Raw genomic sequence first — 27,777 nt, 5'->3', positions numbered from 1 at the left:
CTTCCTTTGCCCCATTGCCCAGGATACAGCCCGACATATAGCCCATAATGCAGCCCAGTTGACCTTCTGGGCTGCCAGCACATGTTGCTGGCTCGTGTCAAATTTTTCATCTAGCAGAATCCCTAAGTCCTTCACTACAGGGCTGCTCCCAATGAGTTCTTATCCCTGTCTGTACACATCTGGGATTGCCCCATTCTAAATACAACACCTTGCACTTGGCCTCGTTGGATTTCATTAAGTTTACATAGGCCCACTTTTCAAGCTTTTCCAAGATGGCATTGCTTCCTTCTGTAAATTATGAAGTGGAAATGAAATAGTACTCCTAAACTAGCTAAGATACAAAAGATACCTTATTCAAAGACTATGGCTACTATTCAGACAAGCTAAATTTTACCAATTAAATCTCAAAAAATGAAAATAGTATATTGTTACTGATATTTGAGCAGTATAGTGAATTTAGCTGGCAAATCATTTTTTACTCATATTGCTGTGGATATATTTTCCCTAGTTATTTTAAAAATGTATTTTTCTTTTGTAAAATTGTGCTATTTATAGAATTTAAAAAGCATTTGTGAAAAAAATTTTAATGTAGTTGAGGCACCCTGAAGTGCAAGGGCCACCAGGTAAATCCCATGTTTTTCAGTCAAGCTCAGTGCTGGGTGAAGTTGGTTGTAAATTGTGTTGTAACATCAAATAAGTGAGTTCAGTTTATAGAATAATTGTGTCCATGTATGTATGCTAGGTTTAATTCTGAATTAATTTTGGAGGACCACGTAGCATGCATGATAGGTGGATTTCCGTCATGTTCAAGGAATCTTTATGAAATTGTTAATACAACTGCAGTGGGATTGTTTGTTTTCTTTTTATCAAGTAAAGGTGATTATTTGCTGTTTCCCAAGTTGCAGTATGGACACTTATGCAAACCTTATTTATTTCATTTTGTTTTTTCCATCTGAGAACAGGGAGATTAAATGCCTCCACCAGATCTGTTCCTATTGCTGTCTCACTGTATTTTCAGATCACTTTCTTGTAGACTCAAAAGCAGTATGTATTTAAATATGAATAAGCAGAACGGTTGAAAGTGTCTGTGGTAGTGTCTTGTCAAAGCCAGCTTCCTGGAATCTTAGTTTTTTATTCTTTTTGCCTTGAAATGTCTCTATAGATGCTTAAAAATGTATGTACCCAAATCCATAGCCTTGTAGATTACTGGTAATGCACTGAGTACTCCTGTGTATAGTTTCAGACTATACTGCATCATTGGTTTTGCTTTTGGAACTTACCCATTATACTGTCCTGTGATATTTTTGAGATACAGACATGCACTCTGATGCTGATGTGTATCTTTTTGTTTGTCAGTGTGTAGCTGTATCAGAGCAGCAGAGCATCAACCTGAAGAATAATGGGGCCTGTTCGTCTGTGTTGATTTATGCTAAGAGGAGGCTCTGTTCTTTTTTGTTGCCTTTTTCACTTATTCCAATAATTTGTCCACTCCACTCTAAGTCATCTGTGAACACCTGAGGTTAGCAGGACTATTCAGTTTCTTTGCCTATTCTAAGCCAAGTTCTTCAATGTTCAGTTCATTGTCAGTAGTCATGATATGCTCTTGCTCCACGTTCCTGTCCACAAGACACTTAGGAGTTATTTTGTTTCTTCAGAAGATTCAAGCACAGAGAGGAAGAAGATAGAAGATGTGGTTATTGTCATCAGAGGTAGCCAGTAGTGCTTGAAGAGATGAGCTTTTCTGAGGATGTTTAAGATAGCTGGTAACCATGTAGTCATTCCTCAGAGCTGTACTACCTTCCTCTTCTCCCCATCCCTGCACAACCACACTGAAATGTTTGGTCCTAGGAACAAAAGGCTTTCAGAGCTATGGACTGTTTAAGTACTGATGCTGAAGACTTCTGTACATCATATAATATTTTAGTGGTGAGTGGGAGCCAAATTGCAGCATGCCTCCAAGCAGGAGGAATGCAGACAGATAAGAGGATGCACTTTATACAGTGTAACCACACAGTAACAGTAATATGAATAGGGAATGCTTTTAAGAAACAAACAAAATCTAATGATGACCACATTCACATACCTAGCAGACTGTTTTTTCTATCCTGGGTCAGTTTTTACGAAAGCGATTTGATGCCCCTCCTCTGCCATTCTGGTTTGTCAGAATTTCTTTCCATGTTAACTCCTAGAATTCCTACAGCTCATCATCTGTTATCAAGATGCTGTTAATAACAGTATCTAACAGGTAAAATGCAGCACACTGCAATAGTACTAAAATAAAATCAGATTGAATTCAGGTGAGTGATTAGTCTAATTTAGACAGGCTGCTCAAGAGCATAATATTTCTTTTCAGATTGTGAACACAATGCCAGCCTGCTTCAGAGTAAGTTCAGCTCTGGAAATAAGACAGTTGTGTTTTCCAAATTGTATATGCATGCTGTTAATCTGGGATTATATTGATAGTCCCATTAAAATGGCACATACTTCAGACATTAGGTACATTTCTGAAATCAACAGATTTCAACAGTCTTCCTGTAGTATCAAGGATTTGCTTGTATGTGGTTGAGAAGCTTGTTCCTTCTGAGCTTCTCGCAGATCAATGGAGGAAGCGCAGAAAAGGAGAAAAAGCAGTGGCATTAACAGCCTGCAGATGTTGCAAGCTTTCAGACACAGTTCTTGTCCTTCAGAGTAGTTTTCAGACAGTTTTTGTCCTTCAGAGTGATTTAATTTGTATGTTCTGTCAAAAGTCCTCTATTTTCCTTACTGGATTTGTGAGGAACGTTCTTGCAAGGCTCATATCTCTGTGTAGTCTCTGTATCTGAAGGAGAGATAAGGGGACTGATTACTCTGTAGCAAAGCAATTCCTTGCCTTTTGTTGCAGTCCAGAGCACATCAAAGGGTAGAAGTAGTTAGCTAAAGGATCAACCTTGCATATATGACAGGAAACAAGTAGACTTCCTGGTCATCAGGATGCTGTAAAAGATTATTTCAGGTAATTAAAATTTGTGCTTTCTGTGTGTTATGCTACCCTGAATGTTACTGCTTTACTGAAGAAATACTCAACCAAGGGATTTGTAAGCTTATTTTTGATGTGACTGTAAATCTTTTCATATGGTGATCATCTTAAATGTCATGTCATTGCATAAAGGAAATTGCACGCTAAGCTTCTTTTGCTTAGGTTTTATGAATGACAATTTTACATTTATCTTGGATAATATTAATTATTTTGAAATACTGTGTTTATATAATACCCAACTAAGAAGTAGAGGAGCTCTGTAGAGAGGGACCTGGGTGTCCTGGTGGACAACAGGTTGACCATGAACCAGCAGTGTGCTCTCGTGGCCAAGAGGGCCAATGGCATTCTGGGATGCATTAAAAAAACATGGCCAGCAGGTCAAGGGAGGTGATCCTTCCCCTCTACTCTGCCCTGGTGAGGCCTCATCTGGAGTCTTGTGTCCAGTTCTGGGCTCCCCAGTATAAAAAAAGACAGGTATCTCTTGGAAAGAGTCCAGCAGAGGGCCACAAAGATGGTGAAGGGCCTGGAGGATCTCCCCTATGAAGAAAGGCTAAGTGAACTGGGTCTCTTTAGCCTTGAGAAAAGACTGAGAGGGGACCTGATCCAGGTTTATAAATATCTGAGATGTGGGGGACTAAGTGGCGAGGCCAGACTCTTTTCAGCAGTGTGTGGAGACAGGACAAGGGGGAACGGACAGAAACTGCAGCACAGGAGGTTCTGCACAAATGTGCGCAAGAACTTCTTTACGGTGAGGGTGATGGAGCACTGGCACAGCTGCACAGGGGGGGTGTGGGGTCTCCTCCTCTGGAGATATTCAAGACCCACCTGGACAGCTACCTGTGTGACCTGGTGTAGGGAACCTGCTTTGGCAGGGGGTTGGACTCAATCCCTTGAGGTCTCTTACAACCCCTATGATTCTATGGTTCTATGATTCTATGATTCATCTTTTTTTTTTTTCTTACAGAAGTTTTGATGTTGGGCTACATCGCTTTCTGGTCAGGTAAGCTAATATTTATTTTGAATTGCAATTGCATATCAGAAAGTATTTCTGTTATTGGTAGAGATGGCCATCCAACTTTGTTACTATTTGACATTTTCTGTGGGAGGTTTGCTTCCTATATTTCAGAAACTTTCACAACTTGAATCAGATATGTAACCCAGTATAAAACTTTTTAAGGAACCTTTTTAGGAGTCTTTCAGGAAAACCTTGATTCAAGAAACATCAGGAGTTCCACTCATTCTGAGGAAATATGTTTTTCCCTTATCTTGTTTTCTCTTGTACTGGAGAAAAATAAACATTTTCTAAGGGTTTTTTTTCTTTTTTTCCCCACTGAAAGCTCAAGTACCTTTGTATTTTTAATAAGACCTTGAATTTTATAGACAATTGTGACTCCATGGAGGAGAGATGTGTTTTCCTTAATAGAAAACTTGATTGATTGGATGCAGAAGATGGACTATATTCTGAAGATGAATAAGGACTGTGAAGTGATTGTTGTGGATTTTGTTCATGTATGAATGCCATGATTAAAGCAGGGTGCTTCAAGAAAAATGGGAGATTAATGCTGTTCTGAGGAATTGTTTTTTACTGTTTGGACTTCTTTTGTGTGAGCAAAGTCTCAGGAGTTGACTGAGAGTGTGTTTGCATTCATCTTTGAAAACGTAACTATCATTATCTAGTTACATTTATAAGGAAATGAGATGTGTACTGTAAAAGAAAAGATGGTAAAGTTTGCATTGGTCCTCAGGCCCTTAGGTAATTCTTTTCAGTTACTTCATCCCACTAAAATGTTGCTCCTTGCACAACTGAGCAATTTCTGTCTGTGAAGGCTTTTACCTTGCAAGGAATAAGCCAGTACGTGAACCAGAGCATGCTGTTGACCTTGCCCTGCTGCTGAATTCCTTCTGGTTGGCTACTGTGGATAAAAGCTCTCTGTTAAGCCCTCACAGGTCTGAATCCTTGCAGTTTAAGGCAGGCAGCACTGACTCACTGACTCCGGGGGCTCTGACCAGGTGGTTACTCCTGCTTACTTTTCACTCCTCTAGTCATGCATTCAAAGCATATATTTCTTTAATGTTTTCAGTACCCAGCTAAATGGTCTGGACTTCAGCTTTTACAAGAATCATTCAGTTCCAGTAGTATGTTAAGTGCCTATAAGCATTTCACTGTCATAGGTTCAGCATCACTCATAAGTGTTCTTTTTGCGTAGTCCTCTATGGTATCTAAGATACCCTTTTCCTTCTCCTTTGTAATGTCAGCAGTGTGGCAAAATCCAGGAAAAAATATGAATTCCGTATCTATACAAAGTCTGCATGCCATTGACGTAGCAATACAAAGGGCATGCCTTGAGGGGAAGAATGCTGGGTAGTCTCATATTGAACATCATGCTTTTGTAGTTTAAATGAATTACAAACAAAACACTATGAAATACATGAGTTTGCCCAATAAATCCTTTGTCACAGGGAGAATGAGGTTGAATTAAGGTTATACAGGCAAACCAGTGTCCTGACATTACATAACCTTTGAGCCATAGATTTTATAAGTTACATATTTCCATGTGTGAATGCATGGAAGTGTTTAAGGCAGTGCTCTTTGATGAAAGCATGGTGTCAGTGGCACTAAAGATGTCTACATTTCAATGTCAATATGGTTTTTAGTCATCTCAATGTACTTAAATTCTGATGTCCGTTCTGTAAAAACAATCACATCTATACTTTTATCTGTAGATATTTTTTTTAATCATATAAGAAATATTTAGAAATATGCTACTGTGGTACAGGAAGTACAGTGCACAGCAAGTGTCCTGGGAATGCTGGTAACTTCTTAACCAAGAGCAGAATCATAGTAAACATTAAGGTATTAAGTCTGAACTACTAGTAATGCTGAAACCACAGAATACAAAGTGTTTTTCTAATACGCTGCATTTTTTTTACATCATGTGGAGATACAGTGCTGGAGTTGTATGCTCACATAATTCCTAAAAAATAAAAAATAAAAAAAAATCCCATTCCTCAGTAGATTTTTGGGAGACTAGGGAACAGCAGACTCTGCTGTCTCTGCCATTGGTTTGATATGCAACTTTTAGCAAGTTACTACATTCATTGTTTTAGCTATTTTTATGCTCTCTACTCCCAAGATCTTGCAGATTTTCTCTTCTGTGTTCTCATAGTATCTGTCATGAGAAGTCATTTTTGTAGGTTGGGCTTCTCTGTGAAAAGCACAAACAATAACAAAAAGCAGAGTCGCAGAAGTGTTGAAAATCTATGAATTATGAAAATATATGAATCCTGAAAATTCTTGGTGGAAAGATCGATAATGTATTGATCAAAAATTTCATGATGAAAACTGTGTTTTCATACTAGTCATTAAAAATGTATTACCATGTTTGAAAGATCATTTTCCCACTGTTTTCACACAATGATATGAAAGAAAGAAACTGTTACTATTTCATTTAGGTTCAGCAGAATTGTTCGTCGTATTATTCAAATCGTGCAAGTACAGATATAGTTGTATTATTATTATTACTGTCTGTGTAAGGAAGGAAAAAACCCACAAATGAACAAACAACAAAAACACTTATTTCCTAAATCTAAGGATTCTCAGTATGGAGCCATTGGGTGTATTATCAGAATTCGGAATGCATAGAAGTAGCTTTTGGGGCACAGATAAGGGAAAGAGGAAGAGAGTCTGCATAGTGCTGTTTGCTCACTGAAGCTATTTCATCCAAACATTTCATCCAGTGCTGAGACCAGGGCATTAGATGAAATAAAATCTTGAACCTATGAGGATATTTACTGTTTTAATGCCAAACAGTGCTTCCTTTAGGGCAAGGCTGATTAAGGGGAGTGGAGAAGAATGACAGTTCCTGGAGGCAGGATTCTTTTGAAAAATCTCCCTACTTTCAGCGCTGCTGTGCTTTTGAAACAGTATGAATCATTCATTGCCATGCAGATGTGGCTTTGAAAAGAGCTGTGGGACTGTGCACCTATAACATCACCAAGAGGTAGCCATCTGTTAGCAGTACTTAACAGCTCACCCTGTGCTTTGCAATAACTTTAGCATATTGGGAGTTGCAAGTTATTTAGATTTTGTTTCCAGGTGCAAAGATTCTCCAAATAGAAAGCTTTAGGACCATCCCCTTTTGTAGTTTTCTCAGATGAAGTAAGATGTAGTTTGCATTCTGGGATCAAATTTTAATGCTTGTTGCCATCTCTATTGGTTTTTAGTTTGAAGTGAGACACCTGTAAGGGCAGAGGGGTCCCACAGAGAAAGACTGATAGCGGTTCTACATATGGTAGTCTTGAGGGGAAAAAAAGATAGCGAGGAAAAGACTGCTCATCAGCCGACTCATCTGCTGTTTTCATTCTCTGTAGAATCCCATAGGACTCCTTGTATCTTCATGCTACTCAAAAGAATAACATAATAATGTTAATTATTTGCACAATCTAATAACTGAATTGTTCAGAACATTAAAACAAAAGTCTCTTTTTTTTTTTACTTGTCACTCTACTCTGTTTAGAATGGCACCACTGAGATCACATCCTGTGAGGTTAAAATTTCTGAATTGCCGGCATTTACCTTCAAAAAACAACATAATTCTTTACTGAGATGTCAAGAAGTCATTATTGAAGTGTAATCTCTATGGGAACTGTAGTTAATTGCTGAAGCCCTCAGCCAATGTTCAAGCTGTCCTAAGCTTAAGAGAGCTGTGAAATAACCCTATCACTATTTTGTCTGGTTAAAAAAAAAAATTGTCTAAACTTTTCCTTTATAACTCCCCTTACTCTTGGAAAGTGAACAGCTGAGGCAAGCAGCCCTGTTTGCTTTGTATTGCATCCTTCCCCTAATTCCATTACTGGTGATTCCCAGCTCTGACTAGTAGACATAGATGTTCTGTGGGATACAATGTGGGGTGCAGCCTAAGAAATATTCCTTTTCTGAGAACCGAATACCAGTGCTGATGCTATACAGTTTATTTGCTGCTTTGAACTTGGCTGCCTATAAAATACTATTGATGTTCTAATATACTGCAACTGAGCTAGTCACCACAGTACTAAAAAGATTCTACTTCACTTGAAGCAGATTGATAGAGGTATTTAGATAACTGCCTCTGTCTTTGAAGTCACTAGGTGTGAAGACCCACAGGGACGCATCCTTTCTGCACTCTTCTCTTTCAGTTTCTGCTGTACCGAAAAAACATAGCTCCTCAGTTCACTGTCCTGATCACATAGTCATTCTCACTGCATGAATGATAGTGTATGGCCAAACTGTCTTCTGCAGCAAACCAGGCTGTGGCCTTGAGAACAAAATCTTTAGTGTGGTTCTGGGGGTTGATTTGCTTCTCAGACCCTTGCCAATGTGTGATGTAGTAAGATACACCAATTGTGCCTCCATGTGTGCTATCCACTCCCCGGACGGTGTCTCAGTAGCTTTAACCAGCATCATGTCCCTTCTCCCTTTGCAGGCCATGCTTTTAGTCAGCATGTCATGCTAGTCCTTTGCTGCAAAAGATGGCCACAACGCAGTCCTCACCTTCCTGCAGACACCTCAAGAAAAACAAAGGCAGTGATCCCTCCCCCCACTAAGGAGTACAACGTGATGCTCTAAGGGGTGGTTTCTTCATTGCCTGCATCTATTTCCACTGAGGCTAATCCTAAACAGTTTTGCCAAATTTCTTTGTGCTGCTTTACCTGGGTGTCCTGGATGTGTTTGGCTTTATGTAGCATATGTGTCAATGTGAGAACAGGCAATACACGCAAAGGTGGGATCACTGTGCCTTGGGGTACATGAAAGTTGGATGCTATCATTCTCTTCTGGTCCTTACTGCCTCCAGCCCTCAGTCTTTAAACCAAGCAAGGGCTAGCCGAGCATAAGGTTATCACAACTTTTCAAAGGCTTGGATCACTTTGGCCCTCTGGAAAAGTGTAAATGGAGCGGGTGAATTTGCAGTAGCAGAATTTTCAGTCAAAGGTGTCCAGCTGCAAGGAAGCTTATAGAGGAGATCAGACTGGCAAACAAACTGCTGTTTCTAAGTTAAGTTGCAAAAGCATCCTTTTGGATAGAGGAGCCCCGCTGTAATACATTGTTAGCTAAGGAACTAAGAAGAGCAAAAGGTCATTCGTGTCATCTTTTGTATATCCTGTGATATAAGTATGATGTACTGGAGGGCAGCCCTTCTAGTGACTTGCTTGAAAAAATGTGATTATGTTAGCATTTTTGGAAGCTAGCAATATAGTCTTGCTGATAATAAAAGCAATCATAGCAATGACTAGATGTGATTTTGAATGGCTTTGTGTCAAGTGTATAAGTAGTCTCAAGGTATAAAAGTGTAAAGGTGTAAAGAGGTAGTGGTGTTAACTTAGAAGTTCATTCTTGTTTAAAGCTACATTCAGCATGGGGCCTTAGGGTTTTTTCAAAAATCATTTTAAGGCTTAAAAGACAGTAGAGAACGGCAGTGAATTTATCTGTAGAGACTCATGCATAGAGAAACTGGAAGGTGTAATAGCACTTTTTATAAAACGCTGCTGTTACATCCTGTCGCATTGTGGAGTCCTGTGAGCTCTACTGGACAGTTCTTCAGTTTAGAAAGCTGAATTATGTTGTTGTCGAAATCAGTGTTAATGCTAAAGGGACATTAAAACAAACAAACAAAAACCAACTGAAAAGTACTTGGAAGCTTCTGAGAAGTGTTTTGATGCCAAGACTCAGCCTTATTGCCCTTGGAGTTCTGAGCTCAACTCCCATGGACTGCAATGAGAGGTTCTTTGAACACTGCTGTGTGTGTGCTAGTCAGAGGTAGGAACCATAGAAAAAAACTGCCATACAAGTGGCAGAAAATTAATTGAGGCATTTTGCCTGGACTGGGACAGTGTTCAGCAGACAGAGGTTGTCAGAAAAAAAAATCAGAGAACAGTGATGTTAAATTGCTTCACGGCAACTGCAGTCTCTCAAATGCCTTTTCAGAATTAAGGGTTTTTTAATGTGTAAGTAGAGAAAACAATCTGTTGTTACATAATAAATTAGCATTGAGCATGTTGCAAAAAATAAGGCTGGGTTTTGTATAAACAAAACAGAATCTTTATGTAAACGTTATGTAAATGTGACATTTAACTTAAACTGTTGGAGTGGGGAAGTTGGGATTAACAAGGTGCAGATCTCATCATGTTTACGTGTTGCAACTGTGAATTAAAACACTTTGTTATTTGTGTCACTCAGCCTTTCAGCTCCTGTCTATCAGCAAGAAATACGTGTTTTGTGGAAGGCAACGCACGGTGAGATGGAGTTCAGGCCGCTTTTAAATAACTTCGCTATTGGTGTAGTGGAGCTGGATCGAAGGATGTCTGTCAGACGGCAGCGTGTGCCCGTGGGGTTAAGTCTCCGAGGCATTTGTCCCGGACGACGGGACCCGGAGCTCCGGCAGCCTGGCACCGCCAGAGGGCGGGCTCGGCCTGGCGCAGGGGCATGCGGTTGTGTCGAGTCAGTGCTCCGGTAACGGGGTGGCTGTTAGTAGAAGGGCTGCCTTCAGTCCCTGTCCTTGCAAGCTCCAGTACATACACCTGGTAATAGATTTTCTGAGCATTCCAGGGGAGTTTATAGAGTACAGGAAGTCTGTGCATTTAAAAATCCACAGTGTGGCGAGTTGCAAAGAGTGGGCATTAGGAACAAAAAGAATAGAAGCAGGAGGCTTGATAACTCCTGTCTACTTACCTGCAGTTCAAGTGGCTTCAGGGTATTAGCACGGAGGTGAAAATACTTTGAGATACCAGAGTGATGTCATTAGATCCTGACATTTGTGTTACTGTCTGCAGTAATGTTGATTCTGAACTGAATAAACTGCATTTATTTACAGTACTGATGGCAGTGCTGTAAGCAAGGTGCCTGAGGTGAAGGTGTAGTAAGTACAATGCTTAGAAGTGCTGCCTGTGTGGGACAGGAGGCGTTCTTGTGAATGCCAAGCAGAATAAGATCATAGAATGATAGAATCATTTGGATTGGAAGGGACCTTAAGTGTCATCCAGTCCAACATGCCTACAATGAACAGGGACAGCTACAGCTCAATCAGGTGCTCAGAGCCTGACCTTGAATGTCTACAGAAATGAGGAATCCAGCTCTTTCTGGGCAACCTGCTCATATGCCTTACCATCCTGATTGTAAAAACCTTTCTCCTTATATCCAGTCCCAGTCTTTCTTCTTGTAGTTGGAAATCATTTGTCCTAACCTTGTTGAAACCTTGTCCTATCACAACAGACCCTGCTAAAGGGTATCTATCTCTGCTAAAGGGTCTGTTCCCTTCTTTCTTACAGCCCCCCTTTAGATACTGAAGGGCTGCTCTCAGGTCTTCCCAGAGCCTTCTCTTCTCTGGTCTGAACAGCCCCAGCTCTCTTAGCTTGTCCTCATTGGGGTAGTGTTTCATCCCTTGAATCATTTTTGTGGCCCTCTCTCTGAATTGATTCCTAAATAATGTGTGAGTTGCTGAGTGGTGATCACAGGCCACCAAGTGTTATGGAAGGCTCTGGGACATGGACACAAACACTGACCTGTGGTGAAATCCTCGCTTCATTGTGGACTGTGGGGATTCAGGAAGATCATACTTTCACTCTGAAGGCCTCTGTGCTTTTTCTTTTCATAGCTGAAGCAGGATAATGGTCATCCTTTGTAAAATGCTTTGAGATCTATGGATTAAAAATGCTATATAAGAGCTCAACGTTGTTATTTATTGTAAGCTCTTTACATAACGTCAAGAACAGATGATAAAACAGGACAGGAAGTAACTATTGGATTTGAAATCACAGTCTATCACAGATATAAATTTAGGGTAAAAGAAAAAGGAAATGTCAATTTTTTTTCGCAATCTATACACGCTCTTAGTTGCTTTTACTTTGTCTGATTACGAATGCAAATAAGAGTACTGAAATAAAAAGTGATTTTTTTAGAAGCTAAGAAAAAATGGTTATTTCAGATGTGCAGCTTGATAACAAAACACTTTATCTCCTAAAGAAATTACAGCATGCGAATCAAATCGCATGCAGACTTCCATTTTGAAGTTCAGAAATAAATAATAGTTGGGTAGCCTTCCTAATTTTGAAGAAAAGGGGAAAGAACCTGCAGATTTTTATTTATGTAACTGTCTGAAATAGCCTACAGCATGTTTCTTTACTTCCTAGTGTATCCCAAAATGTGATTGCAGTGTCTCTATGCAGTACTGAAGAATGAGCTAAGGTTATGGAAACCAGTGGGTAATACTTTTTATCAGCTGTCACACAGTTCTTTTTTGCTTTCTCCCTAAGAAGATTTAGAATTTTTTTTTTTTGCAACACAACTTAACTGGACGTAATTAACTGACACGATGGCTGGCTGAAAAATGCAACTCTGTCTAGTGTTCTGGTCTACGTGAATACCAGAATGGAGTTTGGCTGCCTAAGTTGAATCACATTACTACAAACTTAAAAAGCATAGAATAAAGCAGAACAAAACCTTGATGTATGTAAAGAAAATAAGAATGTTTAAGTAATAACTACTCTCCTATTTTTTATATGAATACTGATATTATATAATAAATATTAACTCGTCTAGCTACAAGGATAATGGTATTGCCCTGTGCTAGTTCTGGTAGATTTAGAGATTATTTTAAAATGCATCTAGCATTTTGCTACAATAAATTGCTTTTCAAATCTGGATTAGACTATAGCTCTGAAAATATTAGATATAGACATTTGAAACCTGCTAGTGAGGCATAGTATGTTGCCAAAAGGGCCAACAATAACCTGAGGTGCCTCAGGTCCATGAGAGTGACCACAGCCCCAAACCTGCCAGAGTTCAAGAAGCATTTGAACAGCTCTCCCAAATGCAGGACTTGAATTTTGAGTGGTCTCATGTGAAACCAGGATTTGGGGTCCATGATCTTTGTGGTTCTCTTCCAACTCAGGATATTCTGTGATTCAATGAAAATACAGAATGTATTTTTTTGACAAGTTATAGGGAGATAACATCAGAATATAACTTAAATAGTGATTCTGTTTGAATTCTACTAAACTCAAATATATATTAAAAGTATATTTTCTGGATAGATGGAAAAAATGAGCCAAGAAGATGAGCCATGGTTTGCTCATGTAGCTGTTCTCATTTTAATGCCATTGGAGTGCAGCAGAAACTCAGGAGCAAATATTGTAAAAAAATGACCTAAGTAGATTTGATCCCTCATTGGAATAGAGGCTAGCTACCCTCTTCAGGCTTCACAGATGATCTAAAAGACATAGTAATACATGTGTGTATTGAAAATTTTTGTGAACACACAGCGAGAATGGAAAGTAGAAGTCTGGCTGTGGGATAGTATTTAGCCTGACAGTGTTTTACCTATGGAAGAGCTTCCGGTAGACTTTTTGGATTAGGACACAGCAGAAAAAGTGTTGCTTCTTAGAAGAATATGTCTGTCTCATTCTCTGTATGCTTCCTAAATAGACTGCACTATACTTGTTATTACCATTTACTGAAATTGAGCCTGCTGTCAGTATTGGACTTAGCTGCCTTATTTGTGCTTCGCTGCTGTGTGATAAACTTGTATTTTGGACCTAAGGCTGTGTTCCAGTTCATAATTGAATGAAGTCTACATCCTAATATTGAGGACTTCAAAATACCTTCAGATTTTCCCTTTTTGGGGACTCTACACAGAACCTGTGAGGTTCTGAGTGGAGGTCTGGAGTTTCCCAGGGCCGGCATTATGACAGAGTTGCTGATCATTTGTCTCCCCAGCATAGGAGATGCAGCTGAAGTTTACTTCCAGGAAATCAGAATAAAAAGGACCTGATGTAGATTACGTTTTTGTGCTGAAAAGTGTTGTTTTATAGAATTAACCTTTCTATTAGGATGATAGAACAAGATAGAGGGTCTTGTTTTGCATTAGAGGTAAATGGTTAAAACAGCAGCTGTTTTAATGGCTAGAGCTTGAAAATAGCCTTTGGTGATCAGTTAGTTTTATCTGTCAGATAAGCGAGAACTTCTACTTTAGTGAGACACATAGAATGTTATAATTGGTGTCAAGGCAAGGGATTGTCTTCTACTGAAAAGAAATTACAGGTGAAATATTACTAAATTAACTTTAATCAAGGGTTTCCTCTGTGCATGTTCAGTGAGCATTTGTCCTATACAATAATGTAGTTGACAGCATTGGCAGTTGGTCAATATTAGTATTTCTTTGAGAGCTTCACTTGGCCGTCAGCTGGTGAAACAGACATGGCATATGGTGGAAGCTTTCTGCAATGTACATCTAAATAAATATTGAATTTTCTCTTGTTTATAGCATCTTGTACTTTTAAAACAATATAAACAGTAAATTTAGAGATGGTTAACAAAGTAACCATGGAAACCTGCTTTATCTTCTTTCTCTCTCTATGTATAGAAGTGGTTTCTGATAATATTTTTTTATTTCTCCTGTTGTCATGATTTGTACTGAACCAACAAAATAAGCCATAAATGTTATTTTAAGCTTTTAAACCTAAATATAAGTTGAAGTGTATCTAGTCACAACCAATGTTTGTATAATCAATGTAAAGAGAGTGTTTGCATTTATAGCATAGCAAGAATCAAGTAAGCAGTACCGAATAACAGTATGCAACGTTTATTGCTGGTCATCAACAGAGATAATAGATCTCTGCATTTATGAAGAATGAGATCTTCAAATTTGCATATTTTTTTATGTTAGGAGAAGCTGGATAAGGCAGACAGGTTATCAGTCATTTGAGTTTTTTAACTGATATTTTGAGCATGAGTGCTAACTTGCATAGAATCAAAGCATTCATTAGAGAAGATTATTGTACTTTTGGGCAGAGATTCTTGATTTGGAGTCTGTGACTCCATTGTGAAGAAATGAAGGTCACCTAAAGTCTCTTGTTTGTTTCCTCATATATGGAGAGACATCCCTTTGCAGAACCTGGTAGGTCAGAGCAGAAAGTAGCTACAAGCTTCAAGTCAAGTTACCTACAAGTATAAAAGCAACCATGTGGGGTTACAGTAGAGCTTACCCTGGCCAAGTATTATGTGTCTTTCTAATTAACTCCTTGCAAAATAAAAACTGTAAATTCAAAATACATATATTATCTAAGAAAATTTTAAGATTCGATGATAATGCTTCAGGTTCATATTATAATTGTAGACTGTTATTTCAAGAGAATTTTAAATATGTTGGCATGACAGTAATTAAGCTTAAACTCAGCAGGAAGGGTTAGTGGTCTTTAATTTGTCAAATGAACAATCAGTTTCAGTAATATAAAACTATATTTCATTTCCTGGATTAGTTTAGTTGTATAATGAGACATCTATTACCTGAATGCTTGTATTGCCTCTTGACTTCTCTATTTTTAGAGCTGAAGGAAAAAATCATATTGGTCTGGAGCATTATTCTGTTGTTTATTACAATTCTGTTTGTGCTGCACTGTCTGGTTTTAAGAATTTGATTTACCCTGGTTTTCTGTCACTGTCCTTGGAAATTTTTCCTCTGCTTTTGTGGGCAGCAGCATTAGTTCTTTGAGATGCTTATCTTTGCAAGATTTTTCCTGTCATCTGTGGTGCCCGATTATAGACATGAAGATCTGTTGACGTTTTGAGTGGCCTGATCAGAGATTTGCATGAGTCAAGAGCAATGTAAGGATCAGAAGTTCCAATTAATTATTTTGATATTTCTTACACATGGTTTTCTCTCAGTTTTTGTAGTACTGTGCTGCATTCTGTCTAGTACAAATTTCCGATTGCCTAAAGGAGTAGTTCCAGAAGCTGTTTTGAGTTCATGTAAAGAAATTGTATTAGAAGCGTCAAATTTGTGTAAAAAAACCTAGTGAACAAAAGCCAGCAGCCTTAATAGGGACAGAGTGTTGAATGTACTGTTGAATGACAGTGTTAGCCCAGCTATAACTAAACAAAAAGTAGTAATTGAATTGACTGTGGCTAAATTTCTGGGTGCAGTCTTGAATTCTGTGTCAGAGGAAAAGATCTGAGGCATATACCCACAAAACTGTGGATGTGGTACATTGATATGTAGATTGCTTAGAGCAGACTCGGTCTCATTTGCTTAATGTTACCAAGTTAAAGATATTTCAGTGCCAGGAGACAAACACCTATATGAAAGTTTATTAACCTTTGTTGCTATTCAGAAAGCACTTAGGGAAGGGGGTTCTTTGCAGATGACAGGCATACTAATCAAAAGTCAATTTCCAGAAGTTACCTTCCAGTAACATGCATGCCCCTAGTTCTTCATCAGATTATTTTTATGCTTCATTTCATGGTTTTAAATGTTTTTTTTTCCTGTCTTCTGTTAAACAGAAGAAAGATGAAAAACGTGATCCACCTCCAAGAAGCAGGGAAACAAGCTTTCATAAAGTGCTCTCAAGTGCACAGACCAAATCAATGGGGAAAGCCTGGAAGTATTTTTGTCAAATTTCTTTCACCTTAAGTATGGCATTATAACAAAAGGCTCAGAAAGCAATATTCAGGCAGAAGTGTCTCGCTTCAGCTGATGGTGTCTCGAAAGAGTTCAAAAGTAAATTAGAAAAATAATGACTGCTTTCATTAAGATGTTTCAGCTATGGAAGCGAATGTGTTAAGGTTGCATGCTTTCACTAGAGCTGTAGATGCACAAATCCTTTTTAGGGTCAATCTGACAAGTCGTTTGATCACAAAGTCGGCACATCTTTAAGCTGATTATGATCAGTGTCTTGAAGGCAGTGTGCATCTTGACTGGCTGGGTTTCATTCCACTGCAGTAGCATTGACCTCCAGAGCCTGTGCAGTGGTAACAGCATGCCAGCTTCTCTCATGTCTCTTGAGGGCGGTACAAAGGAAACATACTGTTATTTAGATATTACATAGTTTTATCAGTGGTCTACTTGACATTTTATGCCTGTTGATAGCAAGAAGATCTTCCATTTTTTCAGTAGAGTAACATGAATAACCTCTGCATTTATGTGTAGAAATGATTTAGGGCTCTTTTCATGTGAGTATAACAATACTTTCTTCTTGTTATTAAATGAGAAAGATAAGCTAATAATTTCATGGTGTTGGATCAGTATCTTGTACTTTATTGGTTGTTTCCCTATAGCGTATCTGTTGAGATAAACAGGATTCTCATTCTGTTTCTGTATGTTTTATGAAAATAAAGACAATTTTGTCTCTATCTCAAGAGCTATGTAACTTTAGTTCCTGATGCTGCCTCAAGAACTGTTAATGCCTTCCCCACCTTCCCTGCATCGCCCATGACAGCACTGTGGTCATGTAGCAGTACACAGCCATCTGACTCTTCCATTTGTTCCCCATACTCCCTGTGTCAGTGTGAAGGCATTTGGAGATGCACCTGAGCCTGCTGGGTTCCCAGAACAGACTTGAGAGTTTTTTTCTATAAGATCATTCCATGTCTTATTGCAGTCTTTTGAACAAAATGTGCTGTGGAGTATACAGAAATATATTTTGGTAGTCCTGAAACAAACAATAGAAATGTTTTAAGCTGCTATTCTTTGCTGGACATGTTTACAACATTTCCTACATTTTTATTTATTTCTAAGTTATTAACATCAAAGGGGCATGAAGTTCTTTTTCTGTTCTAGTTTACTGCTAGCTCTTAGGAAGTTATGTTAATGAAGAAAGCTCCCAAACGGCTCTGTTCAGATGTACATTAGATGATGAAAATGTCTTCCTCTTCTTGTTGTATCTCAGTTGTAATTTTCAAAGGCAGTGTGATTTTTTTTGGAAACACGTCTAATTACTCTTCTTTTTTTCTTTTTTTTTTAATATACAAGAGAACAAAAGGGACCTCTAAAGGGAGCTTGTTTATTTTCATTCTTGTATACGTAATAAAACAGTTTGTGGTCTGTCTGTATATGAAATTAATTTATTCCTGAGTTTAATTTCATTCCATCTGTGCTTTTTTTGAGTTGTTACTGCTAAACAAAAGATCTAAATGAAATATATATGAGCACCTGGCAACCTGGAGCTGTGCATTTGTGCACGATCCTGCCAACTCTGTGAGAAATCTCAGGCCAGAGGAATTGTTGTTAGTGGCAGCATACAAGAAGAGGAACACCAGCACAGCAGTGCTGATGATGTTGCGGTCCTGGTAGGAATAGATAATACATATTGTCAGTCACTAGGCTTAGAAAAGGAAGCATGGATTACCTGGGTAGCAAAAAGAGAATGAGTGGAGAACAGTTGCATTGTTTATTTCTCATATGCAGTAAAGGAAGTGTATTTGTTTTCAAAAATGCTTCTGTATTTTCAATAATATATGGCATGATATATGATCAATAGCATGATTGATGATTATTTGTAGTCTTTCATCTTAGTAGAAGTATTTGTATCTCATAGCTGGTATGACTGGAAGTAGGACTGAGTCCATCCATTTTAAAATCCACCACATGTAGTTAGGAATATGAATGAAACATACTATTTAGTGTGCTTTATTGGTTTAATCTGACATGTAAGACCACATTGCTTAGATGTCTCAAATCAGGGGGAAGAAAAACGAAACAAAACTCTTCCTGCTATGCAAATTGTTTAAGGCAGAACTTTATTTCTTTCTGGAGTATGTGCTTGTTTCTCTGTGCATTTTTTTTATGGTAGGCAGTGTTGCTTATGTTTAAAGTGCTGGAAAGTGAAGAGCCTTAACTAATCTAATCCAACTGAAGGCACTTCAGAATGCTTTCTTCCCTTCCCTAACATGGATTTAAGTAAGGTAAATGGTGCTGATGTGGCTTGAGGTAGAAGAGGAAGCAGGACCTAGTTCTGTTACGTGCATGAATGTCTCAGAAGGCATCTTTTAAAGGTAGTGTGTGCCTCCAAGACCAATGGACTTTGATTCCTCTTGACTTTACTGAAATGGTAGCAACAAGATATAAGAATAGGCTAAATATTAATTTGCTTTGGTATTGTCTCCTACATGCTCTGCCAAAGGGTAAATCACAACACTGGGCACTGGAGGAGCAATTCCATTAAATTCAGATCGATAGTGAAATGTCTGGGAGTGGAAGGCAGTTCCTGGACCAAGTTCTGGCAGAGCTGCAGGCTGGGCTTCTTGGCAGCAGATGGCATTAAAATGTCAAAGCAATAAAATAGGCATGTTAGGAATCAGGTAGGCATGTTAGAGGTAATTATTTCACAGAAAAGTGATTTTTATTTATATGAAAGTGATTCTGAGAGAATTCAGCATGGTTGCTGCTGTAATTACATACGTTTGGGTTATCTCCTTGTCTTTGAATGCAGTCAAGAGACTGCTGCAGTCATACAATCATAGAATCCTTATAGTTGGAAGGGACCTTGAAAGGCCGTCTAGTCCAACTCCCCTGCAATGAACAGGGACACTACAGCTAGATCAGGTTGCCCATGGCCTTATCTAGCCTTGCCTTGAAGGTCTCTGGGAATGGGACATCAATCACACACTAGGTAACCTGTTGCAGTGCCTCACTACCCTCACTGTAGAAGATTTTTTCCTCATATCGAACCTAAATCTACCCTCCCTAAGCTTGAAGCCATTTCCCCTTGTTCTTTTGCCACAAACCCTGCTGAAGAGTCTGTCCATTTCTTTCCTGTATCTCCCCTTTAGATACTGAAAATCCACTATGTGAAGTCCTTTCCTAGGAAAGGAAAACCTTGCTTGGATGAGGTCTCCAGAAAGTCTTTTTCCAAGTTATTCAAGAGTTGTTCTGAAATAGGTTCCCATTAATATTTTTAGGGAAGAATAATCTTCCTCAGTTGATGTCCAACATGTTGGCACCATTTGCTGTTGTTTGAGGGCCATCTATTTTCCTGGTTCTTAAAGATAAAAGCTCAGCTCGTGGAAATGGTGTTCATATATTCTGCTGTCAGTATTTTGCTAAGATCTAGATTCTTTAATCATGGTAAATCATACAGGCTGGACAGTAAAGTACTTTATTAATAGTGATAAGCACTGTGTACTGAGGCTCGCAGTCTATGTTTTTGGATGCATTATTTACCTGTTATTCAAACTGACAGGCCTGCTATTGCAGTAATATAGGTGTTCATGTTGAAGGTAAGGGTATGTTATAATGTGTTGCCAATAGATGCAACAGCTCCTTTACGTAGATGATTATAGATGTTCTTTTGTCTAACACAGTACACTAAAGGCCATGACTTTGCATTTGAATCTAACACAGGTTTTTGGCAGTAAGTTCTTCTCTAATGAGGGTGCCAGGGGACAGTTTTGTGTCAGAAACACTTGGATCTGGGGGCTGTTTTTCAGCAGTCTAGAAAACTCTGAAAAGAAAAACTCTGCTAATCCTCCTGGCACTGTACTCATCCTGCAGATCACAGTGGTTCTTTCAGCAGCTAATGTGACTGGAGAGTACCTTGGTATCTTCAGGTATCTTAGAGGTGCTTTGAAAAAAATCGAAGCAAAATGGAGGATAGTGGCTAAATTTGGTCACAAGTTTCTGGTGCTCCTAGCTGATTTCCTATCTGTGACACAGTCAGCCAAGCCTGATTTGTTGTTCTGTTTCCCCACCGCATCCTATCTGCTGTTGTCTCTTTTATGCATTTGGCAGATCTGAGAAGATAAGAGATCTCTTTCATTGCTGTCTTTCAGTTTATTTAAAGATTACCATCTGCCCAAATAGTTGTTGATAATAAACACAGTGTGTGTGCTTACAAGTGATGTAGTCTTTTTTTTTTTTTTTTTTTTAACAAGTAAAATGTTTTCCTTCTTTCATTAGGAGGTAATGGAAAGAATGCATTCCTAACAGTTCTTCAGCTACAAGGGCCTTCTGCAATTTATGATTTCCTTCCTTTCCCAAAGGTTTGCAGCTTCAGTGGTAACATCAGAGAGATAGCTTTGAATGAGGATCTTGTAAAATTTTAAAGACAGAGTTTAAAAGCTTTACCAAAGTCAAAGTTACCAGTGTCTACAACTGTGGTTACTCTGCTACTTTGTCATCCTTTTCCTTTTATTTTTTTAAGCAGTTGAAAGTTTAGCATCAGGGCTGAAAAAGCAACAGTGGCAAACCAATTCCATCCTAATGCTCATGCTTGTTCCCTCATTTGTTTGGATGATTGCTCCTGCCTGCTTGGGGAGAATGCTTGGTCCAGGGCCAGCAGCTAGTGCCAGCACAGTGGCCTTTGTGTTCTTTCCTGAATGTCTGTTGCTAGTAAGTATGAAACACCCCTGTGTAGTCCATTTGACTCTTCTGGAGTTTTTTTTCCTTTCCTTTCCTCATTGCTTCCTGTTATGCAGTAATCTTTATTGCAAATACTGTTCAACTGTTTTCCTTGAGCATGACAGTGGCAAAAAAGAGATCTGAAATACTGTGTTACCTGTGCAGTGATACTGTCCTAATTCTCACTTGAAATGATCAAGATTGCCACCTTCCTGCTGGGTTTTTAGCAACAGATCTAACAGAACCTAAACAACAGATACAAAATACATTTATGCAAGAACTGTGTTGCCACTTTTACAACTTCTACAGTCAGATCTGTAGAGAAGTACCCTGAGAAGGAAGGAAATGATTTGTTCTATTTGTTTTGAAATCTAACTGAAGAGTGTTGAGTAGGTGATTGCATCTGCTCTTTTTTTCCAAACTGGAAGAAACTGGAGAACCCCACCATATGCTAAACATTACCTGAGAATCTAGAGGCTGTTGCTGTTTTGCCTTGCTTCCTTCAGTCTTTAGAAGGAAGCATCAGGAAGGGAGAGGGAGGGAGTTTAGAATCAGTATTTTGATTCCTACTAGCAGACCTAGGAACTAAATTACAATTACCAGGGCTCAAATTAAATTTAAGCATGTCCAGATCTTGGTTACAACCTGCTGATGGAAGACTTTTTGTTCTTTAGATTCAGTTGGCGGTCAAAATATTTTCTAGTTAAATGTAAATATGAAAAAAATACATATCCAAAAGAATTGAGTGGGATTCATAAGTTGGTCTAGAAATTTTTCTACAGCTAGGTCTTGTGTTATTTGGTTAATTTTAGCCGTAGGATCTGATAATTACTCTCAACACTGGTCATTTAGTAACCTCTTGTCCTATCCTATTAAATGTTCAGTTTTCCTTTGCTTGTCTGTGCACCCTCTCCCTGCTTGCACAGTGATTTGTGTAAAGAGGAAAGTTTGGTTTAGCTACCAGCATGAGAAAAGGGGAAGAAATCAATATTGGGATCTTTGCCTGCTCCCTAGATAATTACGTTGAATTCAAGATTACTGTGCCTTGACCCTAGAAGTTTTTGTGGTATATATCAAAGAGTGATGAAAGATACTTTAATTTAAGATGAAAGACCTTTCAAATGTGCATTTATGCAACTTTGGTGTATCACTGTAATTATTCTTCCCTTTCTTTATTAAAAACAAAAAAACCCAACAACACACAACTGTAAGTATATACTGTAAATGGAAATACCACTTATATGTCTTGCCCTGCATTTAAATATTTTAGGTTGAATATTCTGTTTTTTCATGTGTTTACATGAAATTTTTAACATTGAAATAAGTAGGTTATTTCCACTGATATTTACAATTTAAATGCAATTTTGTCCAATCAGATTGTTCTGATGCGTGCCAACATTTTCTAACATCTTACTTGCTGTGTATATATGTGCAGAATAGAGTTATAGAAAAGAAATGCAATATTTTTTCTATAAGAAAAAAGCATTACATGGTGTTTAAATGGTATGTGAAAGAGAATTCTAGACATTCAGACATTATCTTCTTATGTCTCCTTGCTTTCAGTCTCAAATTTTTGCCTGAGATTTTCACTAAATTTGAGAACTTTTCTTTAAAAAAGTAAAGAAAAGAAAACCAAAAACCTGAAAAAATTTTGAGAACTACTTCTTTCTGTCACTGTACCTGGGCAGTCTTTTCTGCTGAAGTTCAGTTCTTCTTGAAGCTATTTCTGTATCTTCTGCTAGCCAGTCTTTCTCTGCCTTCTACATTCATTTGAATTCTTCAACATAACTTTTCCCATTCAGTGCATTTAAGGGCTGGAATTGTGGGGGCACTGGGTGAATTTATTGTCTCTTTTTAAAACATATATTCATGACATCTCTGCCTTTCTTTCATTTCCTGTCAGCTGGTTAACTTTTCTAGTGTTTGATCCTTTCTGCCAATTTTAATTCTTTTTCTTGCACCTTCAGGTAGCTTCCTTAGTGCTGTGCTGCCCTTATCTAGCTGCTGCCTAAAAATAATTGTTAACAATGTTGATAAGCAGCCCGGAGTAGCAAGGATGGCCAGTAGTAGCTGGAAGAGGTGAGATATTCATGGAGTATGGCAATCACGCTGCCTTGGAAGTGTTTGCTATATCCCTGTAGTGTTCACTGGAAAGTGTTCCTGTTCCTTGATGAACATTTCAGGGCTTCCCTAAAAAATATCTGTGCTGAGCAATGTATAACATCCAATGCATGTGGAATTGTTGTAAATGTGCACTAGGCTCTATATGGTTCATATGACTGTTCACTGTGCAGTAGGTTGTCTGGGAGCAAGGTCTGCTTGCTTCACCATCAGAAGGTGCTTCACATGTTTGTCTTCCTTCTCCAGAGTAAGTGTATTAGGTTCATTACAGATTATTAACGGTTGCCTTTCCCCCTGGAAGGGTGACTTGAAAGGTGATCCTTACTGTCCCTCCAGCACATTGATTTAAGCTGTTGACAACCTCCTTGTCATCTTTTATTTACCCTGCAGTCACCTAGTACGTTTGTAAGCTATCATTATACAGTGTTCCATATTTGTAGCTGGCGTGCCTATTTATACAGATATTTACAGAAGTAGAATGGCTAATATAATAAGCAACTTCCTTCTTGAGTGCAAAGTACCAGCTCATGCAAATCAAGTTTCAGGGGAGGACAGGACACATTTGTAACTGGATTCTAGAGCAATTCTGCTTGATTTTATATATTTTTTCCCCCCGTTGTTTTTTGTGTCAGGCAGATAGTCTGTAGCTTAGCTGTTTTCTGTAGCACAGCACAGTGTGCCCTTGAAACAGTAATGCTATGTTCTCACTTATCGGTCTTTTTTAACCTGCATGACTGAGAAGCTTTCATTATTCCTAGATAGAGTGCCACAATAAGTGTCACATCAAGTAGTCCAGCTGGCATTAAATATTGCTGTGCAATTTTTCACTTCTGTGGACTACTACTAACACATGAAAGCTGATTAGCATTCTCTGTACTCTTTCCTTACTAAGTACTGATCACATTCAGGATTGGGGTTCTGTGAGGATCAGAGACCCAAAAGATTTCATTGTAGATTTCTAGATGGTGTAGGAAGGTCAGCAACCCTTATCTTCAAAGGTCCTTCTATGTGTTTAAAAGTGGAAAGCAATTCTTTCAGGAGATGACTCTGTCTGGCAGGCAGTGTAGCGCACAGTATTGTAGTGTGCACCTACCCAAACCAAGAGCTGTGATAAAGGTGCCACCTTGAATGCTTTATGCAGAGTAGGGTTCTCGAGTCTTGCAGATGCACTTAGAAAAACGTGCACAGTCTCTCTTTGTGTCTAAGTGCTATGCTGTATTGTGTAAACGTTTTCTCCTTTGTGGTGAGTGAAGAAAGCACAGAGTATGGTTTTGTTATTGGTTTTAATAGAGAAAGGCATTTGGGTACTGTAGTGATGGGGATACAATAAGCATTTTTATGGGACAAGAAAGAATGTGCTTTGACAACCCCATTCAAATAAAATACAGAACATTCACCAGTGCCTGAAAATAACTTTGAAATAAACAGAAATCTTTTGAGTATTGTTTGGAGTAGGTAGACTATCCTGGATTGCATATGACATGCAGTGAATAAGCAATATGTTACAATGACATTCCATGTAACTTCCTTGTCCAAGTGAGATAAGTAGAAGCAATACGGTTTGCATTTGTAACCTGCACTATTATGACAAATCTTCTTTTGTTTACCTATTTATCAGCCTTATTCAGACAACGTACAGGAAGCTTTACTGAACCCCAGTTAGAGAATGTGAACTGGCTGCACTTTATTAGATCAGACTGCATATTTTAAAGATGTTTTCTTATTAATTTGAAAAGTAATAGCAACCTGGCCATTTATCTAACATGAAAGCAATGCCCATTTGCAAGTATGCTGATGAAAAGATGTCTTCTTAGAAAATGCATTAGAAACCAAAGATGGTCTTTAACATCAGACATGTCAGTAAAGAATTGGTATGCGAGCTGAAGTGTCTAGACAGTAATGACTACCAGCTATGTGCTTCCTGTGTGTTCTTTCACCCATGAAGAGGTCTGTTTTTGTACATTGGTAATAATGACAATTCATACTGAAATTACTTTTAATTTCAAGGAGCTGCACCGATTTTAATTAGCATGTTGTACCTTACTTCCAGTCAGCTCATTCTCACTGAGTCAGAACACATTACAGCTCGGCATGTAGTGTTTCAGGATGATCAACGTTCAGCTTGCAAGCATTCTGAAGTCTGTTCTTTCTAGTGTAGAAGCAGCTTTTAATACTCATATGTGGCAAGGTCACTTGGATTTGAATAATTGTGATATAATTTGAAAGCACAGTTACCATCTCAGTAGTAAAACCATTTTGCACCATTATTGGTCAAATGCAAATTTGTAAGATAAATTTAATTTCTGTCTTTCGTTCCTTCTTCAGCTCTGCTTTAGTTTTCATTTTAGTTGCAGAGGGAAAAAATAAAAGGATGCTGAAAAGGAACAGAAAGCAAAGTTGGGATGTTTTTTTTCCCCTTCTGCAGTTTATTTCCATGTTTACTTCTTTTAATGATCCTTTTTTCAATTTCATAAATGTTCTGGTGTAAAACGAGCAGTAGGGTATTTGCACATCGTGCCTGCATGGTTAGCTAGCTAGATCCTAATCTGTCTTCACTTTGAAGCATGTGTGTTCAGACACTTGGCTATTAGATTCCATTTGATTCATCTGATTCCAGTGCAGTGCTATAGAGCTTAAAACTTTAGATCTCTTTAAAATGCTTTGGGTTGCATGTTTAGGGAGGTTTCATCTGTTGTTACTGTCTGTGTCATGGTGACTTAAGGAAGCCTAGAATGTGGAGATGGATATGTCAAACAATTATTTTTGTATTGTAGTGCAGCTCTTGGTCACGTTTGACAACTTCAGTGTTCTGCGTACTTGATCATCTCCTGCCAGCAGCAAATAATAAATAAGATACACTGATTCATCCCTACCTTTTTATTGGTCAGGTGCTATTAGTAAAACATTATTGTCTTTCCTCTCTGTCCTGTTTCACACATGCGTGCAAGAATTGACATAGAGTTAGTGGGATAATAGGGTGTGAGCCTTGGAGTGCTCATTAGTTCTCTAACAATCCCAGTACAGTGTTACTTGTCACTAAGCTATTAAATGTTACTCAGATATGAAGACAGGATAGCAACATAAAAGCCTATCCGGTGCTTGTTGGTTTCCAACCAAAGCACAAAAAGGTGTTGAGCCAGATACTGGCTTGTGCTGAGGATGAAAGAGCTGCACTGTGAGAGACACAGTATCCTCCTGTTTTGTGACCTTTTGGGGAGGCAGAAATGGGAGAGCTGAATACTTTGCACTAAGTGTTGAATCAGTCTGTGTGTTTTAGATTTTGTGACAGGTGATCCTATGGCAGTACAGGAAATAAGAGACAAATTTGCAACATGAAGAACATTGGAAAAAATGCAGTATCTGTACAGACTATGAGTCTGTGAGAAAGAGAAGTATCATCAGCGTTGGTTACTTGGTTACCCTTTGGAAAGAGGATGAGTATATAAATTGAAACCTATCTGGATTACTTTAAAAGGTTTGGATTCTATTTGCTATTTTAAAACATGCCTGATTTTAAGCATGTATTTAACTTCCTAACTGAGCAAACTGGTTAGGTCTGTGCCTAGTGTAGGGTCAGTAGGATTTAATGTCATGACTATGGTATCACAGAACTTGCCTGGTTGTCTAGATAGGCACAATGGCATTTAGAGCAAGAAACAGCAGAATAGCATTTGTACTATAATGATTTAGTCTGAACTGACAAAATCTGTCTAAAACTGGTTAACTCTTAGTAGCAATGTCAGCTAGACAACTGCAGCGTGGACAGCATAGACTTATCTTAGGTATCAAACACTGTGCAGTCTGCTGCATAACAGTGGATCTGTCTGCAGGCAATCTTTGTAGGTCTAACCAGGCAGCATGATAGCACTGATCCTTGCAGTACCTTTGTAGAGAATGACAATGTACTTGGATTCAAGAAGAGGTGCTTTGCTGCTTTATTTGTTACCAGAAAGAATTTAGAAAGAGAACACTTTTGTTTGCTTCCTTTCTAATCTTAATGACTAGACAAGAAGTGGTACTGAAATAATCCTGAAATTTTGATTTAAGTATTGTACTTCAATCTGAACTGGAATCGACTGCAGTTTACCTCCCTCATAGGAAATAGGAGATGCAGTTGGTTTGTTTTGGTTGTTGCACTGGGTGCAAAAAAAAACCCAAGAAGCTGAAGGCAAGCCTACATGGTGTAAGGCATCCTCTACATGTTTTCTAGTAAATTAACATAAAGTAAGCAATGTATTTGTGTCATATTGCCAATTGGACTCTTCCTGCAATAGCTTAAGTAGCATTAGATTTTTTCAGACATTAGGTTATTTTCCCTTCCTTTTCCTCCCCTTCCTTCTTTTTCTTCTCACCTCTGTACTTTCTTAGTCTTTGAATTATACAGAAAGTATCTGATACACATTTTGTTCATAAAACCAAAAATTGTTCATAAAGGCATTTTCTTGACAATCCTACCTTTCAAAAATTCTTAAAAGAAACAGTGTGGGTTAGTTTTCT

At 38.4% G+C, this 27,777-nt stretch overlaps 1 protein-coding gene across 1 annotated transcript in view; it reads left to right on the top strand.

The window, feature by feature from the left end:
• Positions 1-27,777, top strand: part of HHAT (hedgehog acyltransferase) — a 139,820-nt gene that overhangs the window by 34,668 nt on the left and 77,375 nt on the right. The window contains exon 8 of the mRNA XM_065752212.1: positions 3,981-4,016. Coding sequence (XP_065608284.1) covers positions 3,981-4,016 — 36 coding nt within the window. The remainder of the gene's footprint in view (positions 1-3,980; positions 4,017-27,777) is intronic.

The sequence above is a fragment of the Cyrtonyx montezumae genome, unplaced genomic scaffold, assembly GCF_038088225.1.
Source record: "Cyrtonyx montezumae isolate F1298 unplaced genomic scaffold, pur_monq_1.0 scaffold_0, whole genome shotgun sequence".
NCBI lineage: Eukaryota > Metazoa > Chordata > Aves > Galliformes > Odontophoridae > Cyrtonyx > Cyrtonyx montezumae.
Note: the sequence above shows the minus strand (reverse complement) of the source record. Positions and strands in the feature narration are given on the sequence as shown.